General features: G+C 36.2%; 1 protein-coding gene across 3 annotated transcripts in view; it reads left to right on the forward strand.

Annotated features, from left to right (window-relative positions):
• ctrip (E3 ubiquitin-protein ligase ctrip) overlaps window positions 1–16,716 on the forward strand; it is an 894,611-nt gene that overhangs the window by 601,346 nt on the left and 276,549 nt on the right. For all 3 annotated transcript variants that reach the window (XM_090377644.1, XM_090377653.1, XM_090377662.1), the window contains one exon: window positions 156–314. In XM_090377644.1, coding sequence (XP_090233770.1) covers window positions 156–314 — 159 coding nt within the window. The remainder of the gene's footprint in view (window positions 1–155; window positions 315–16,716) is intronic.

The raw sequence follows: 16,716 nt of genomic DNA on the forward strand, positions 1-16,716 counted from the left end.
AGTTCATCCAGTTAAGCTTGAGTTACAAGTTGATCACTCCTAAATTTATTTTCTTTTAAAGTCATTATCATTTCAGGAAACATGCTGATAAATCCTTAAATTTTTCAAATGCACCTTTGTTTGGTTTTATATGATTTAACAAATTCATTTTTCAGTCTAAATGGGAGAATTTTCTTGTACAGTGCAACCTTCAAAGGCATTCATCATGTAGCAATCTTAGACAATGGAGAGGTGGACCAGTGAAGATTGACCCACTGGCCCTTGTTCAGGCAATAGAGAGGTACTTGGTAATAAGAGGATATGGGCGTATTCGAGTGAGTGTTCTTTTTTATAATTATAATTTTATTTATAAATTATTTCAAATGATTTAATAGAAAAGATGTTTTTTATAGAGATTTGCACAAATTATGTAGAACAAGAACTCCTTATTTTAAAATAGTCAGTTTTTGTACCTAGTGACTAGGAAGCAAATAGAAAGCTCGAACCCTTAACTAATTAAAAAATGCTGTGTTTTTTATACAGTGAAAAATACTGTAAAACTAACTGATAGAATGTAGGTTAAGTTTCAAATAATGAAAACAGTAAAATTGTTGTTCTACATAATTTATATTTATCCTTTGGGTGAACATCAGAAATAGTTAGCACCAGCCCTTAGTAAAGATATATGCGCATAAACAGCAAAATGACATGGATCAAAAAAACTAAAAGGTGAAAATTTTTTTTATATTATTATAAAAAAAAATAATTAAACACATTTTCCTCAAAAAATTTAACATTTTTAACATTAATATTTTTACATTAAATGTTAAGGTTCCATTGATGACATTGGTACTATGTAACTGTAATGATGACCATTCACATTCTCCATGAAAAATCTAGTCAGAATTCAGTTATTTTACATATAACCAAATTTTGGCTTGGAATTTATGTAATTAAGATTAAGTTTATTTAACCTTTGTAAAAAGATAATGTTGAGGATGGCAGTGGCTTCTTCAACCATATCTTTTCTGTAGTTTTTATCCTATTCTGAAGCAGATTTGATCTATAATACATCATTTCCAGGCATGCAATCAGACTGTCACCTTCTACTGGATACCATATCATATTGGGCATTCCAGGGCATAAACTTGTGCACTGTATAACATCTAAATGCCCTAGTCCCTTCATTTTCACAGATTCCACAGAGTTTCCAAATTCCACTACTACTACTGCTGCTGCTAATAATAATAATAATAATAATAATACTACTACTACTAGTAGTAATAATAATAATAATACAGTATAGTATTTATTTTTCTATTTATCAGTAAAACAGGAAGACTTCTTAAGGAAATTCCTTATCAATAAGTTCATTGTTTGCAACTTAAATCATTGTCACATCTTTATTTCACTACTTCCTTCCCCAAAAAAAAAAAAAAAAAAAAAAAGAGGGGAGACGTTCACATGATTTACAAGATAAAATAATTATTCCATATTGAATACAGAGAGCAAGAATATTTTATAATAATTAATCCACTGACACATTATAAATAAGGTATTTCCCGATTAGTATTTTCATTTTAGATATTGATATCCTTTTCTTATTCTAAAATAAAGTTTTGCCATAAACTCATTAATAATGATCAATGTATGTCTTTCCCCATACTTGTTTAGGATTCTAGGATGTGCAAATAAAGGTAATTTTTGATTCCTTAAGCCATATGATGAGTTGGCTATAATACTTGTCTGTTTCAAAATCCTTTTTAAATTTTTAATAATTAAATTAATTCATTTTTTGAATTGGATACAGTATTTTGTATCTAAACATCACCTGCCTTCTTTCAATATTATTTCAAATCTCTGCTCCTATAATTAAGTATTCTATTAATTGAATTGATTGTGAAAGTTCAGTTAATTTAGATCTAGCCCAAATATTGATTACATAATTTAAAGAGGAGTTTACCAATGTGAATTAAAGTTTCCATTTAAAGATTTTGTCTCTAATAAAATAAAAATTGAATTTTTATTTATTTTTTTTTTAATCTTGATTTTCTGTACAGATATAAAATCTTAATTTTTCTGTACAGATTTATTATGTGTTGGCCAACCAAGTAAGTAGTCTATCCGTAAACCTAATTAGCAGTGCCTGCAAATGACTTTTATATTTTTATCTGCATTCTTTAAAATTTTCCAAGCATAAACAGCTGTGGTGATGGCATAATTATAATTAAAGTAATTTCTAAAAACTTAGTTTTCTCAGTACTGATTGCTAGTTTATTTTTATATAAACATTTCTGTAATTGAATGAAGTCATTTAAATCTGAAGCAAAACTATCAAGTAATTGATATGTTTTACTTCTTATCGTTTAAATATAAGATAGCTTATCACGCCTTTTTGTAGGAAATTTCTTCACCCTAGGCTCACATCAAATTGATCTGGTTAATAAATAATATAAAAGATCTAAGTTTGAAACGCAATAATATCCGTGTTAAAAGATTGTTAATTTATACGGCTTTTCTATAAAAACTAATCTTGTCTTCAATTCCCAATGTCTACTTACTGCTACCAAGGAAGAGCAAAACGTAGCCAATTCACATCAATCTACCCCAAAGCAATGATAGACTAGAAACCGAAGACAATTGTCGAACTATATTAAAATATTTTAGACTAGACTTCTTTATACATGACAAGGTTATTTCGGTTATGAACTGTGCTCACAAGAAGTAAAGTAACAAATTTAATGATACCCACTCTCTTATAATTTAAAATTAGTGCAGCACGACAAGATTATTATTATTTTTTTAATATAGTTTGACAATTGTCTTCGGTTTCTAGTCTATCATTTCTGATGGGTTTAGTTTGGGGTAGATTGATGTGCATCGGCTACGCTTTGCTCTTCCTTGGAAGCAGTAAGTAGACATTGGGAATTGAAGACAAGATTAGTTTTATAAAAAACCGTATAAATTAATCTTTTAATATGGATATTATCGCGTTTCAAACTTAGATCTTTTATATTATTTATTAACCAGATCAATTGGATGTGAGCGTGGGGTGAAGAAATTTCCTACAAAAAGGTATGATAAGCTCTCTTATATTTAAACAATTACTTAATTATTATATATACTTAAAGTAGGAAGAATTGGGCTTCATTGCTCTAAAGTGATTTCAATTAAATCATAAGCTTTAGTAAGCTCTACAAAGATTATTATTATTCAAATGTAAGTTGAAAAAGGCCATTAATTTTTCCAGTAAAGTCTGAGTACTTTTCTACTTGTGGTTTAAGTTGATATTCAGTAAAGAACATTTGTGTACGGAGTCACTGATATGTATAATTATACTTTTCAATTATTTTATTTATTTGATCATATGGTAATAGACCTATAGTTAATAAGTGCAACAAGAGTCCCTTTCTTATAAATAGATATCATTTTAAAAGTTATCAGTTTCCATCTTCAAACTTCCTTCTGTCATTGTGGAAGTTGATAGCTCAAATAAATTTAAGAAAAAACTGGACAAACTTGGAGCGAATGGATGGATGAGAAATGTGAAGGTTTTTTTTGGGGGGGGGGGGGGCTGATGCTATATAAGCTATTGTTTGTTATTTGGTTTTTAGGAGCATTAGCAACTAAGGCCATATTGCTCCGGGATATGCGGTGGTCATTCCCTGACCTTTCCGCATTCTCCGTATTTGGTGGTGACGGGCTCGAACCCCGGTCTAATCAAGAAGCATGTGCTATGCACTGCTGCTCCTTCTCACCTGGCTACCGAGGCGGGTGCTATATAAGCCTGCTTTCTTACATCGTATGTACTAATGCTAATTTGGCTGGATTATATCCTGAATCTAACATTCTTTTAATCTTTTGATCTCTCTACACAAGTCTGTCAAATTCATGCGTTGCTCTCTGTCCTTTTCCCAACTCCACTAATCACTTGTAACTCTTTGATTTCATTTTTTTGAAACTTGACTCTCTCCACTCCAATTTTCCTAACAGTGAAGTAATTTTCCTTGGCGATTTTGATGTTCACAACTCCAGCTGGCTTCCATTTTCTAGTCACACAGACCCCATTGGTCAAGATACTGAGGCATTTTGCAGTTACTAATGATCCTGCCTGCACAGATTGTTCATTTACTTACCGGGGAAAACAAATAGAATGTATTGGAGGTCAGAGTGTAATATTAAAAATCACACCGGCCCTCCAGCCCACTGGGGTTTCCCCAGTAAGCCTTATGGCCAGTCTGCCTCTGAATCCTAACCACACAGCCAACACCTTTGATCTTTTTCTCACAAACAACCCTTCAAAGTATACCATCAGAGTGAGTGCTCCTCTAGACACATCAGATCATAACTTCATGATGGTCTCTTTTCCAGTGGAGCCCTTCTCTTGTGGCCATTCTCATGTTGTGTTGTGTGCATTTCAAGAATGCCAAATGGGATGATTTGCAAAATTTCTATTCTTTTCCTTGGTTGGATTACTCTTTCAAATCTTTTGATGTAAATGTTTGCTCAGATCATGTCAGTGAAATTATTCTTGTAGGGATGGAATCCTTTATCTAAACCCTGACTTTCTAATAAATGTTCTGGGGCTCTTTAATATAGGAACTTTGTACGTCATAATTGGCTTCCCTCCAGATCTTCAGGTTCATTTTCTGTCTACACCAAAGCAGATATTGATCAGTCCAAACTATATTTTGAACAGGCTAAGAGTAGAAAACTAGCTTCGTGTCCAAATAGTAGTCAAGTGTTCCGGTCTCTTGCCAAAGCTATTGACAGCAAATTTTGCCTGTCTCTACTCCCATCTCTATTATAAAACCTGATGGTTCTATTTCCACCTCAGCTAAAGCCAAAGCTGATCTGCTAGCATCCTACTTCTAACTCTTGTATTGATATCATCTTGGCAATCCACCTTCTCTTACCATTCCCATTATGCTCCACTTAGTGCTTCCTCCAGTCTACCATCAAAAGGATGTCAAAAGAATTTTGAACTCTCCTGATGCCGAGAAAATTCCAGGTCCTGATGGTATTTCTCCACTTGTTCTAAAACTCTGTGCACCTGACCTTCCTCCACTTTTATGTCACCTTTTTACAATTTCTTATGGCGCAATATGGCTTAAGTTGCCCTTGCGCAAGAAAACACCACCACATCAACGCTTTCTTATTCCACTTGCAATTTTATTTCTGCTTGGAAATTTGCTCCCATTCAGCCAGTTTCTAAAAGAGTTGACAAATCCCTCCTTTGCACCTTCGGAAGTAAGTGCAAATCCCTTGCACTTACTTCTACTCTTTCTAAAGTAATGGAGAAATCTCTTAACTGCTAACTCCTATAATATGTAGAAACCTTCCATCTGATCAATGATTGCCAATATGTATTCTGTCAATGTCTATCCAATGATGATATTTACTAGCTTGTGTTACTTATCTATGGACAAATTCAGTGGAGAAGTTTGGTGAAACTCAAGCAGTTGCTCTTAACATTTCAAAGGCTTTTGATTGTGTTGGGTATAAAAGTCTTCTAAATAAGCTTCCATCTTATGGATTGCCAACTGTTTTGTGTAATTGAGTATACCGATTTCTCTCTGTCCATCCACTGTGGGTGATGGCTCTCTGTCTTCTAACTTCTCCACTAATGCTGGTGTTCCCTAGGGTTCAATTCTATTTCCCACTCTTTAACTCTTTTATATTAATGACCTTCCATTGAGTGGAAATCATATCCATAGTTTTGCTGATGACAATGCATTGCATTCCACCTTCCAGTTTGAGAAACCTTGCCCTGCACTTCAACTGCTGAAATATCCACTACCAATTTCTTAAATGCTGCTCCTCAGGTAATTTTCCAGTGGGGCAAAGTTAACTTAGTTAATTTAAATCCTTCTAAATTTCAGTCCTGTCTTATCTTGCGAAAAGGATTCTTCTGCTCCTGTGCTTATTTTCAACAACATTCAGATATTCTACAGAATATCAGATTTCTCTATTAGAGATTATCATGACTTCTAATCTCTCTTGATATAAGCACACCATAAATATTGCTCCCTCTGTATGTAAAAAAATGTTTTTCTTTCATAATTGGTGTTACTTTTCTTCTAAAGAGCTGCTCACTCTGTACATCTCAAATCCATGCTGCCATGGAATATTATTCCTATATCTGGGGTAGTGCACCAATAAACTCACACAGCATCTAGACTCCATTCAAATGTGGGCAATTAGGCTAATTATTGACTCACCCCTTGCAAAGTCTCTGCACTCTGAATCATAGATGTTTTGTTTCAATAGATACTTCTATGTAGTAGTAGAAGCAGTTGTAGAGGCATGTGATGCAAGAAAGTATGTGAGCTTATATAGCATCAACCAAAAAAAAAAAAAAATAAATAATAATGTGCAGTTCCTCCTTGAATTTATTTAAGTTATCAATTTCCACAAGGGGATGAATCTGATTGGTCCACCTGACATCGATCGTTTGACTGTTGATGATCCTGCTCAGATAGCAAACAAACTGAATGAGTATTTTGCTTCTACATTCACACATGAGGAATTAAGGTTTGAAAATGGCAGAAGGTTATCAAATTGTAACAGGATACTTAATGATTTTGTAATAACTGAGAGCAAAGTGGAGGAGAAATTGTTAAAGTTAAACATAAGAAAAGCACCTGGGGTGGATGGGATCTATCCAGTTATATTAAAGGAGGCGGCAAAGCAACTAAGCAAATCCTTAGCCATAATTATCAGAGCATCCTTCAACTTAGAGGAGGTTCCCAGGGAATGGAGATGTGCAAATGTATCCCCAATTCACAAAGGGGGATCGAAGGGTGACATGAGTAATTACAGACCGGTTAGTTTAATTTCTGTTCCGGGTAAAATAATGGAGTCACTGGTTAAAGATAAGCTCATACACTTGCTTTCTTGCATCACATGCCACTACTACTACTACTAAAACAGGTGGAAATTTGTTCAAGCAATTAATTTGAATTTACGTCCCCCCAGGTTTGTAATCTGAGCAATTCGAAGAAACCCATCAGAATTGAGCCTGCTCAACCCACTCAAAGCCGTATACACCTCAAGTCAGATAACCTCACAGGTGCCTAGTCTCCAGCCCATGACCACCAAATACGGAGGATGCAGAAAGGTCAGGGAATGACCACCGCATATCCCCGGAGCAAAATGTCCTTAGTTGCTAATGCTCCAACAAAACCAAATAACAAACAAATAACAGTCTCCAGCCGCTGTAATTTGCAGAACTTAAGTCTTTCTTGCTAAGAAAACCCCCTTCGTTCCCTTCACCAATCTTGCCCTTCTCAGTACTCACTTAAGCAACTCTACATCCTTCCAAAAATGAGGCCTCCTGATCTGTATACCATACTCAAGCTATGGCCTGACCATTACCTTATACAAAGGGATAATCACCTTTTCTCTACTAGCAAAATTCCAATATATCATTGACAATATGAACCCCCATGACCTACTCTGGCAACCTGCCTGCACTGCTCAGAAAATTTCATATCTGACTGTACAATTACTCCCAGGTAGTTTTCATTTTCTACCATCCTGATTGTAGTACCGCACAGTTGTCACTTCTCAGCCCATCTGCCTAACTTTTTTAGATTGATTTCAGCAGCACACTGCCATTACTGTCATTAACAACCCTGCCAACCTTTGTATCATCTGCATACTTGAACATTAACTTGATACACCTTCATCAGTACCATTGATAAATATACAAACCAACAGTGAGTACATCACTGAAACCTGGGCGATTCCACTAATAACATTAGTCCACGAAGAGCAGCATCTATTCAATACCACTCTGTTGTCTCCCACTCAACCATCCCTTTTATCCATTGTAGCAACGTGCCCTCAATGCCATACTGCTCCAATTTTGCAGTAGTCTTCCATGCTCAACAGTATTAAAAGCTTTCCCGAAATTCCAGTATATGATATCAATTATTTTTTGCATCCAGTTCCTTTGTAATGACATCATAGTAACCAATGAAATTTGTCAGACAAGACTTTTCCCTTAACAAACCCATGCTGTGTCTGAATTATTACTGTAGTCTTGTCTAGTTGATCTTGCAATGCTTCTTTAACCAATGACTCCATTATTTTCTCTGGAACAGAAATTAATTTGTTATTTGGTTTTTAGTAGCATTAGCAACTAAAGGCCATATTGCTTGGGGATATGCGGTAGTCCTTCTCTGACCTTTCTGCATCCTCCGTATTTGGTGGTGACAGGCTTGAACCCCGGTCTAATCAAGAAGCATGTGCTACGCACTGCTGCTCCTTCCCACCTGGCTACGGAGGCGCCTGGAACAGAAGTTAAACTAACAGGTCTGTAATTACTCGTGTCACTCTTTGATTCCCCCTTTGTGAATTGGGGACACATTTGCGCATCTCCAGTCCATGGAGACCTCCCCTGTGTTTAAGGAAGCTTTCATAATTATGATTAAAGGTTTGCTTACTTCCTTTGCTCCCTCCTTTAATATAACTGGATAGATCCCATCCATCCCAGGTGCCTTTTTTATGTTCATTTTCAACAAGTGCTCCTCCAATTTGCTCTCAGTTATTACAAACTCATTTATCTTCCTGCTAGAGTTTTTGACAAGTTTCTGGCCTCCACTTCCCTACAGATATTCCTCATGTGTGAATGTAGACGCAAAATACTCATTCAGTTAGCATTAGCATTAGTAGAGGCATATGATGCAAGAAAGCAAGCTTATTCAGCATCAGCCAAAAAAAAAAAAAAAAAACACACCACTCCCATTTCACCCCTCCGTTCGTTCGAAATACCTGTCCAGTTGAGCCTTAAATTTGTTTAGGCTATCAACTTCAACAACAAGTGATGGAAGTCGGTTCCACCAACCAACCACCCGCTGGCCAAAGGCAAATTTCCGCACATCTATCCGACATCCGTCCTTCCTCAATTTGAATTTATGCCCTCTGAGGTGATTATTCTGAACAAGATGAAGAATCCCATTGGCATTGAGCATGCTCAAACCATTCAAAGCCTTATACACCTCTATCAGATCACCTCGCCGGTGCCTAATCTCCAGACACTGTAATTTGCAAAACTTAAGCCTTTCTTCGTAAGAGCACCCCCTTTGTTCCATTCACTAATCTTGTTGCCCTTCTCTGTACCCGTTCCAGCAGCTCCACATCCTTCTTGAAATGAGGCCTCCAGACCTGTATATAGTACTCAAGATGTGGCCTAACTATTGCCTTATACAAGGGAATAATCACCTCCTTATCCCTGCTAGAAAAATTCCTGTATATATCATTGACAAGACACCATGAGCTACTCTTGCAGCTCGTCTGCACTGCTCAGAGAACTTCATATCTGCCTGCACAATTACCCCCAGGTCCTTTTCATTCTTCACCACTGTCAGTGTAGTACCGCAAAGTAATACGTTGCTCTGTGGTTACTGTTTCCCATATGTAGTACTTTACATTTGTCATTGTTAAACTTCATTTGCCACCTCTCAGCCCATCTGTTCAACCTTTCCAGATCCTGTTGCAGCAGCATAGCGTCAGTAGTGTCCTTAACAACCCTGCCAACCTTTGTATCATCTGCAAACTTGGACATTAAACTTGATATACCATCATCAATATCATTCATAAACACCGAAAACAACAACGGACCCAACACTGAACCCTGAGGAACTCCACTAATAACATTAGTCCACGTTGAGCAGTGTCCATTGATTACCACTCTCTGTCTTCTGCCACTCAACCATCCCCTTATCCATAGCAGCAATTTGCCTCCAATGCCACACTGCTCCAATTTATGCAGCAGTCTTCCATGTGCAACAGTATCAAAAGCCTTTCTAAGATCCAAATATATAATATCAAAGTTACTCCCTGCATCCAGTTCTTTTGTGACTACATCATGGTATCCAATCAAATTGGTCAGGCAAGACCTGCCCTTAACAAAACCATGCTGCGTCCGAGCTATAACTGAATTCTTGTCTAGATGATCCTTCAATGCTTCTTTAACCAGTGCCTCCATTAATTTACCTGGAACAGAATTAAACTAACAAGTCTATAATTACTTGTGTCAGCCTTTGATCCTCCTTTGTGAATTGGGGTTACATTTGCACATCTCCAGTCTATGGGTACCTCCCCTGAGTCCAAAGAAGCTCTCATAATTATGGCTAGGGGTTTGCTTACTTCCTTTGCTGCCTCCTTTAATATAACTGGATAGATCCCATCCACTCCAAGTGCCTTTTTTATGTTTATCCTCAACAATCTCTCCTCCACTTTCCTCTCAGTTATTACAAAATCATCTAGCTCACTGCCAATGTTTACTTCACCTACGACATTTCCCTTCCTGAATAACTCCTCATGTGTGAATGTAGATGCAAAATACTCGTTTAGATTGTTAGCCACCTGAGCAGGATCCTCAACTGTTGAACCATCAATATCCAGTGGACCAATCTGATTCATCCCTTTCCTTCTTGAGTTTAAATAGGTAAAGAACTCTTTTCTGTTTTTTTTTTTGCATCCTTTGCCAAGGATTTTTCGTAGTCTGCCTTTGCCTGCCTAATCTCCTTTGTGACTTGGTTACAGACCAACTTATATCTATCATAGGCTTCCATGTCACCCATTAATTTGTATGTATTCCATGCATTTTTCTTCTCTGCCACATGTCTCATTAGTTCATCTGACAACCATTTAGGCCTAAACCTTGAACAATATTTCTTAGTTGGTATGTAAAGCCTGGTAGCTTCCAAGATTAGTTCCTTGAATGCTTCCCATTTTGAGTTTGCTGTTGGTAACATCATCAGTTCGTCCCACTGTATAGAATTTAAATACTGTCTCAGACCATCATAGTCGCCTTTACGAAAACAAAAACAGTTTGTCAGCTCCCTCAGCAGGTTCATCAACAATTGAACCGTTGGTATCAAGTGGATCAATCTAATGCATCCTTTCCTTCAAGAGTTTACACAAGTAAAGAAGTCTTTGCACCTTTGCCAAAGATTTGTCGTAATCTGCCTTTGCTTGCCTAACTGTCTCTTTTAATTTGATTACAATCTAACTAATATCTACTATTGGCTTCTGTGTTATGTGATAATTTATATGCGTCCGTGCTTTTTTTTTTCCCCCATCTCTCTGCCACGAGTCTCATTAGTTATCTGGCATCCATTTAGGCTTTAAACCTTGAACAGTATTTCTTAGTCAGTATGAAAAGCCTAGTAGCTTCCATGATTAATTCCTTGAATGCTTCCCATTTAAAATTTTCTGTTGGTAACATCATCAGTTGGTCCCACTGTATAGAATTTAAAAACTGTCTGAGACCACTGTAGTCATCTTTGCAAAAGCCCTTCCCTTTAGCCTTGATGGTAGTTCATCTTTAAGTATTTCCCACATCAGTACATTGTGATCACTGTCACCCAGTGGTTCCTTTATCTGCAAAATCTTAATGCATGAATAATCACTGCTGATAATCAGATCAAGAGTATTACTCCCTCTGGTTGCCTCTCAAACATGCTGCTGCAGAAAACAATCATCCAATAAATCCACAAAAGTCTTGCTTGTGTTCAAGTGACCAGTGTGAGTGAAAAAAGTTCCAGTTCAAGTTAAATTCCCATATTATAATGCAATCTAATTTACTGACTAATTCTGTGTCTCTGTACATTTGTTTGTCATATTCGTTAGTCCTTAGTTCTATAACACACTCCTCTCATTTTTGTTTTCCCACTGCTCATGACAGTTAAATCACACCAAATTGACTCAAAATTGCACTGCCAATCTATGTCAACCGGATGTACTTCCTTACTTAGATTTTGTTTTTTGTTTTTTAATTAACATAACTCCTCCTCCCTTTCTGTACATATTGTTCTCCCCAAATTCCAATTCTACATTGCTTGTATTTGTGTGACACCATGTCTCTGATATTCCAACAATATCCGCCATTGATATATTGACCAGCACTTCAGATTCATCAAATTTATTTATTATACTCCTAGCATTGGTGTACATGCAGCTATTCTTATTCTTAGTTATCCTAACACTGCACATGTATTTATTTGGCAGGATAAATACAGCCCATGTATTTATCCCACAAATACCTCAAACCCCCAGCACACCCAGCCCTTCAGGCCTCAGCTCTTTCTAATAGAAGCAGTGCAAGAATCACTGTTAACTGTTAACCTTTTAGCCTGTGAATCCCCCCCCCCAAGCTAGCTTTCCCTCCCACCTGACACCACCTTGATAGCATCAGCAAACATTCTTTCACCCCTTCCATTTAAGTGTATCCCATCCCTGTAGAAGCAGTCTCTCCAGTGCCGAATTGATTGACAAGGCTCTTATAATGTACTCCCTTCTATCTTGTCTGTGCAGAATTGCAGACACTTTCAAATTTAACCGTAACTCATGACTTTTTTTCAACATTGACCTGTACTTGTTAAGTAAATCTTCAGATCTCCTACTCTTAATGTCATTAGTGCTGACGTGTACAACATCACCCCTGAAAGATATCTGCTCTACAACATCAACTTTTTCCCATGGTAGATATACCCTGGTCCTATTCCACCTCTCCTTTTTACACAATATATTACCCATCTGCCTGACAATAACTAACTACTATCTGACCAGCACATTTTACCTTGGAGATTGCCACTGTGTTGCCTGATGCACAAGAGTGAGCTCTGTGCTTGACCGTCGACAGCTGTCGAACTCTGGCATTGAGTTCGACAGCTGAGAGCTTGATGAGCCCCCTATTTTAATACCTTCAAGGACATCTACTCGACTCTTCAAACTCTTCCAAAACACCCATCAGAATGCTGAGTTGATGCCTAATTTCTTGACACACTTTGCACACGAAGACATCCTGCTTGCCTTGATCATATCCTTGTCCAGAAAGTTCTGCAATTATTTCATAAGTTGCACATTTTTTTAGGCTATGATACATTGGAGAATCTTCCCCCTTGGTTCTCCCGAAGTCCCAGCACTCCTGTTGCTTTGCTGCTCTGATCTAGGGCATGATATTTGATTGAATACTATTAATTAACAATGAAAATTAATGGGATTAATAAATTTAATTAATTAATTATCAATATTATGCTATCTAGTTATGTTAGAGCTACCTATTTACCACAATTAAAAATTTGAATTCCCTGTCACTCACTCTGTACTATAACAGTGGCGGAAAAATTTGAACAAAACAGTGGTTTTACGTATATTAAGCAGTAACCTACAAAATCTCTATCTAAAATAAAAATAACGAGCGTAACTAGGACTATAAAGCTACTTATAAAGTATGATATAATTTGACAGTTAAATAAATCGGTTAATTAATGACTCATCTCTAACAGTCTCTCCCCAGTCTCTGTCTCATAGACGTACTGTGTTTGCTTCATGGCTTCTATAATTCCCACTCTCTCTTTCAAAACTGTCCAAACTCAAAGAACCGACTTTTCATCTTCCTTGTTTATTCATTCAACTGCCGTTTTCTGGAACAATCTTCTTTCATACTTATTTCCTGAAAATTACAGTCTACAGGAATTCGTCTGATGTCAACAAATATCTTCTTTTGTCTTTTCAACCTCCAACCCATGCACAGTACTAGGTACTATAGGTTCTAATACCTCTCGTGTTGGGGCGTTTTCAAAAAAAAAAAAAATAATAATAATAAAAATAAAATGACAAAACACGTGGTTTTTGGAGCCTGAAATTCACAACTTTCACTGGTAAGGACACTCAACACCCTCTCAAGTTATTTCCTAACTATGGGCACTGTTCTGAATTTGCTTCTATAATTTCTCTTCTCTCTTCCGAAGCACTCTGAACATGGGCCATAACCAGTCAGCATCCTTTTACTGACCAACTTCAAACTCACGCAAGCAATTTTCTTCATTTATTCCTTCAACTTACATTTTTTGGAACAACCTCCCTTCACACATTTCATGAAAATTACCATCTACAGAAATTCGAGTTTGATATCAAAAAGTATCTTTTTTTTTTTTTTTTTTTTTTTAACTTTCAACCCATGCATGATACTAAATGCTATACGTTTTCTACTTTTCATTTGCTGTTTTAGGTTAACCATAATTAGATACATACTATGATCAGAAAAGTTATTAGATATTATACAACTGGTAATATTCAGATTCACATTTATTACAATATGCAAGCAGGATGTCATTTTCCAATTTCTGCTGCCTAATAATTCCACAAACTGTGCTCTAAACCATAGGTATTTAATATTAAGAAATAATATTCAATATAGCAAACTTTTTAATAATCTAATAAATTTGTATTATTTTCATTTACTACAAAGTTCCTGGAATCATCAGGTCTTTAGCTTTCAAAATGATATTTTCTATCTCAAAAAGTTTTTACATAACCTGAAGGAGGCCTATAAAAGGCACACATTGAATACAGAGTTACCTCTTCTAATAATTTCACAGCAGGTTTCACATGGATATATGCTACATTAGACAATGATTTAAAATAAATAATTCCTCTCCACTCCATACATTGCCTTAACCTGCACACTAAACCCAATTCAATGATTGTGTGGAATCTCATCATTGTTTTACATTGACATCAGCGAGTGCTGTACATGTCATATAGTCTTTAAGACAGGGGTTTGTAGCATGGTGCTCACGAGCACCATTGTGCTCTTTAAAAATTAAATTTTTTTCGCAACTGATCCTAAAGTGGGTGCTCACGAGCACCTTCGCTTTTATATATAAAAAATTTATATATAAATCTTTGTATTTAAAAAAAGATACTATCTATTTCTCAGCTTTCTGCGATATTCTACAAAAATGCCAATCTTCACTAGAAAATCCTTTCTTTTGTTAGTGATTGGAGGAAAATTTTTCATGTTTTAATCTAAAAAATGTTCAAAGTTTTGATGCTTTGACAGTATTCTTAAAATTTTTTCTTATTAATTACTGTTAATTTTACTTTTGTTTAGTAAGAAAAATTTTTACAAAATACTTTGAGAGTACAATCATTGTTGCCATAGTGTCACTATAGACCGAGAATACTGCCTCATGCAATTCTCAATTTCTGGTTTGAACAGATTTCTGCCGGGTTTCACTCAGTTGCACTGCTGCAGTAGGTACGGTATATGTATAGTGCTGACTTTAAAGCTGATGGAAGTGTTATAGTAAGAAAACTTTTGATTTTTTTTTTTCAAAGGTTTAAATATATTTTCTTTTAACAGATTTAACTAAAGTTAGTAAACCTTTTCAAAATGGATAAGTTTTAAAAAGAAACCGAAACAAACATGCGGAGAGAGAAAACTATGCATTATCACTACTTTTGCCGTCGTCTCATTTAGACCTACACATTTTAAATGCAAAGAAACCAAAAAATTAAAGTATACATTTCAGTCCTCTTGGGAATATGATTATAAAATTATACATCATCTCATAGTATTGGAACTGGTATGATTTGCTTATTATGTCAGGGCATTTGGCTGGCTATCAGAAGTCGAATTGTGAAAGACATTGCCAAACATGCCATAGGAATTTCCATGATATTACAAGAGGTAAACTTCTAAATAAAGAAAGAAACTTGAAAGACCAAGCAATATTTTAAATTTACGTCAAGCTAATAGTAGTAAAGTGTTAGCGAATGAAGTTTCATTTATTTTATCAAATATAATTACAGAGAATTCATTCCCTTACACTAGTAGTGAATTAATAAAAAATTGTGGGCATTAGCAAAGGCACATGGTACAAGAAAGCAAACTTATATAGCATCGCCAAAAAAAAAAAAAAAAAAAAAAAACCCCTTCTCATTTCACCCATCCACTCACTCCAAATGTTTGTCAAGTTCTTGCTTGAATTTTTTAAGCGATCAACTTCACCCAACGTTGATTGCTTATAAATGGAAGTTTGTTCCAGCAATTAACCACCTGCTGGCTAAAGGCAAACTTCCACACATCTGTCCTGCAACGATTCTTTTCTAAATTTGAATTTAACCCTTTCAGGTGATTACTTTAAGCAAGAGGAATAATCCCATCAGCATTCAGCGTTCTCAAACTATTCGAGGCTTTATACACCTCAGGCAGATCACCTCGCAGGTGCCTAGTCTCCAGACACTGTAATTTGCAAAACTTAAGCCTTTCTTCGTAAGACCAACCCTTTGTTCCATTCACTAATCTTGTTGCCCTTCTCTGTACTCTTTCCAGCAGCTCTAAATCCTTCTTAAAATGAGGTTGCCAGACCTGTATACAGTACTCAAGGTGTGGCCTAGGAGGTGATTATCCCCTTATACAAGGGGATAATCACCTCCTTATCCCTGCTAGAAAAATTTCTGTATATCATTGACAAGACACCATGAGCTACTCTTGCAGACCACTTGCACTGCTCAGAAAACTTCATATCTGTCTGCACAATTATCCCAGGTCCTTTTCATTCTCTACCACTGTTGGTGTAGTACCGCATAGTTGATACAGTACTCTGGGGTTACTGTTTCCCATATGTAGTACTTTAATGGAAGTTTGTCAATGTTAAACTTCATTTGCCACCTCTCGGCCCATCTGCTCAACTTTTTTAGATCATGTTGCAGCAGCGTACTGTCATTAGTGTCCTTAACAACCCTGCCAACCTTCGTATCGTCTGCAAACCTGGACATTAAGCCTGATATACCATCATCAGTATCATTTATAAATACAGAAAACAACAATGAACCCAATACTGAACCCTGAAGGACTCCACTAATAACATTAGTCCACAAAGAGCAGTGTTCATTGATTACCGCTCTATCATCTTCCACTCAACCATCCCTTTA

Source organism: Mastigoproctus giganteus, chromosome 1 (genome assembly GCF_048544385.1).
Source record: "Mastigoproctus giganteus isolate SK-2022 chromosome 1, ASM4854438v1, whole genome shotgun sequence".
Classification (NCBI taxonomy): domain Eukaryota; kingdom Metazoa; phylum Arthropoda; class Arachnida; order Uropygi; family Thelyphonidae; genus Mastigoproctus; species Mastigoproctus giganteus.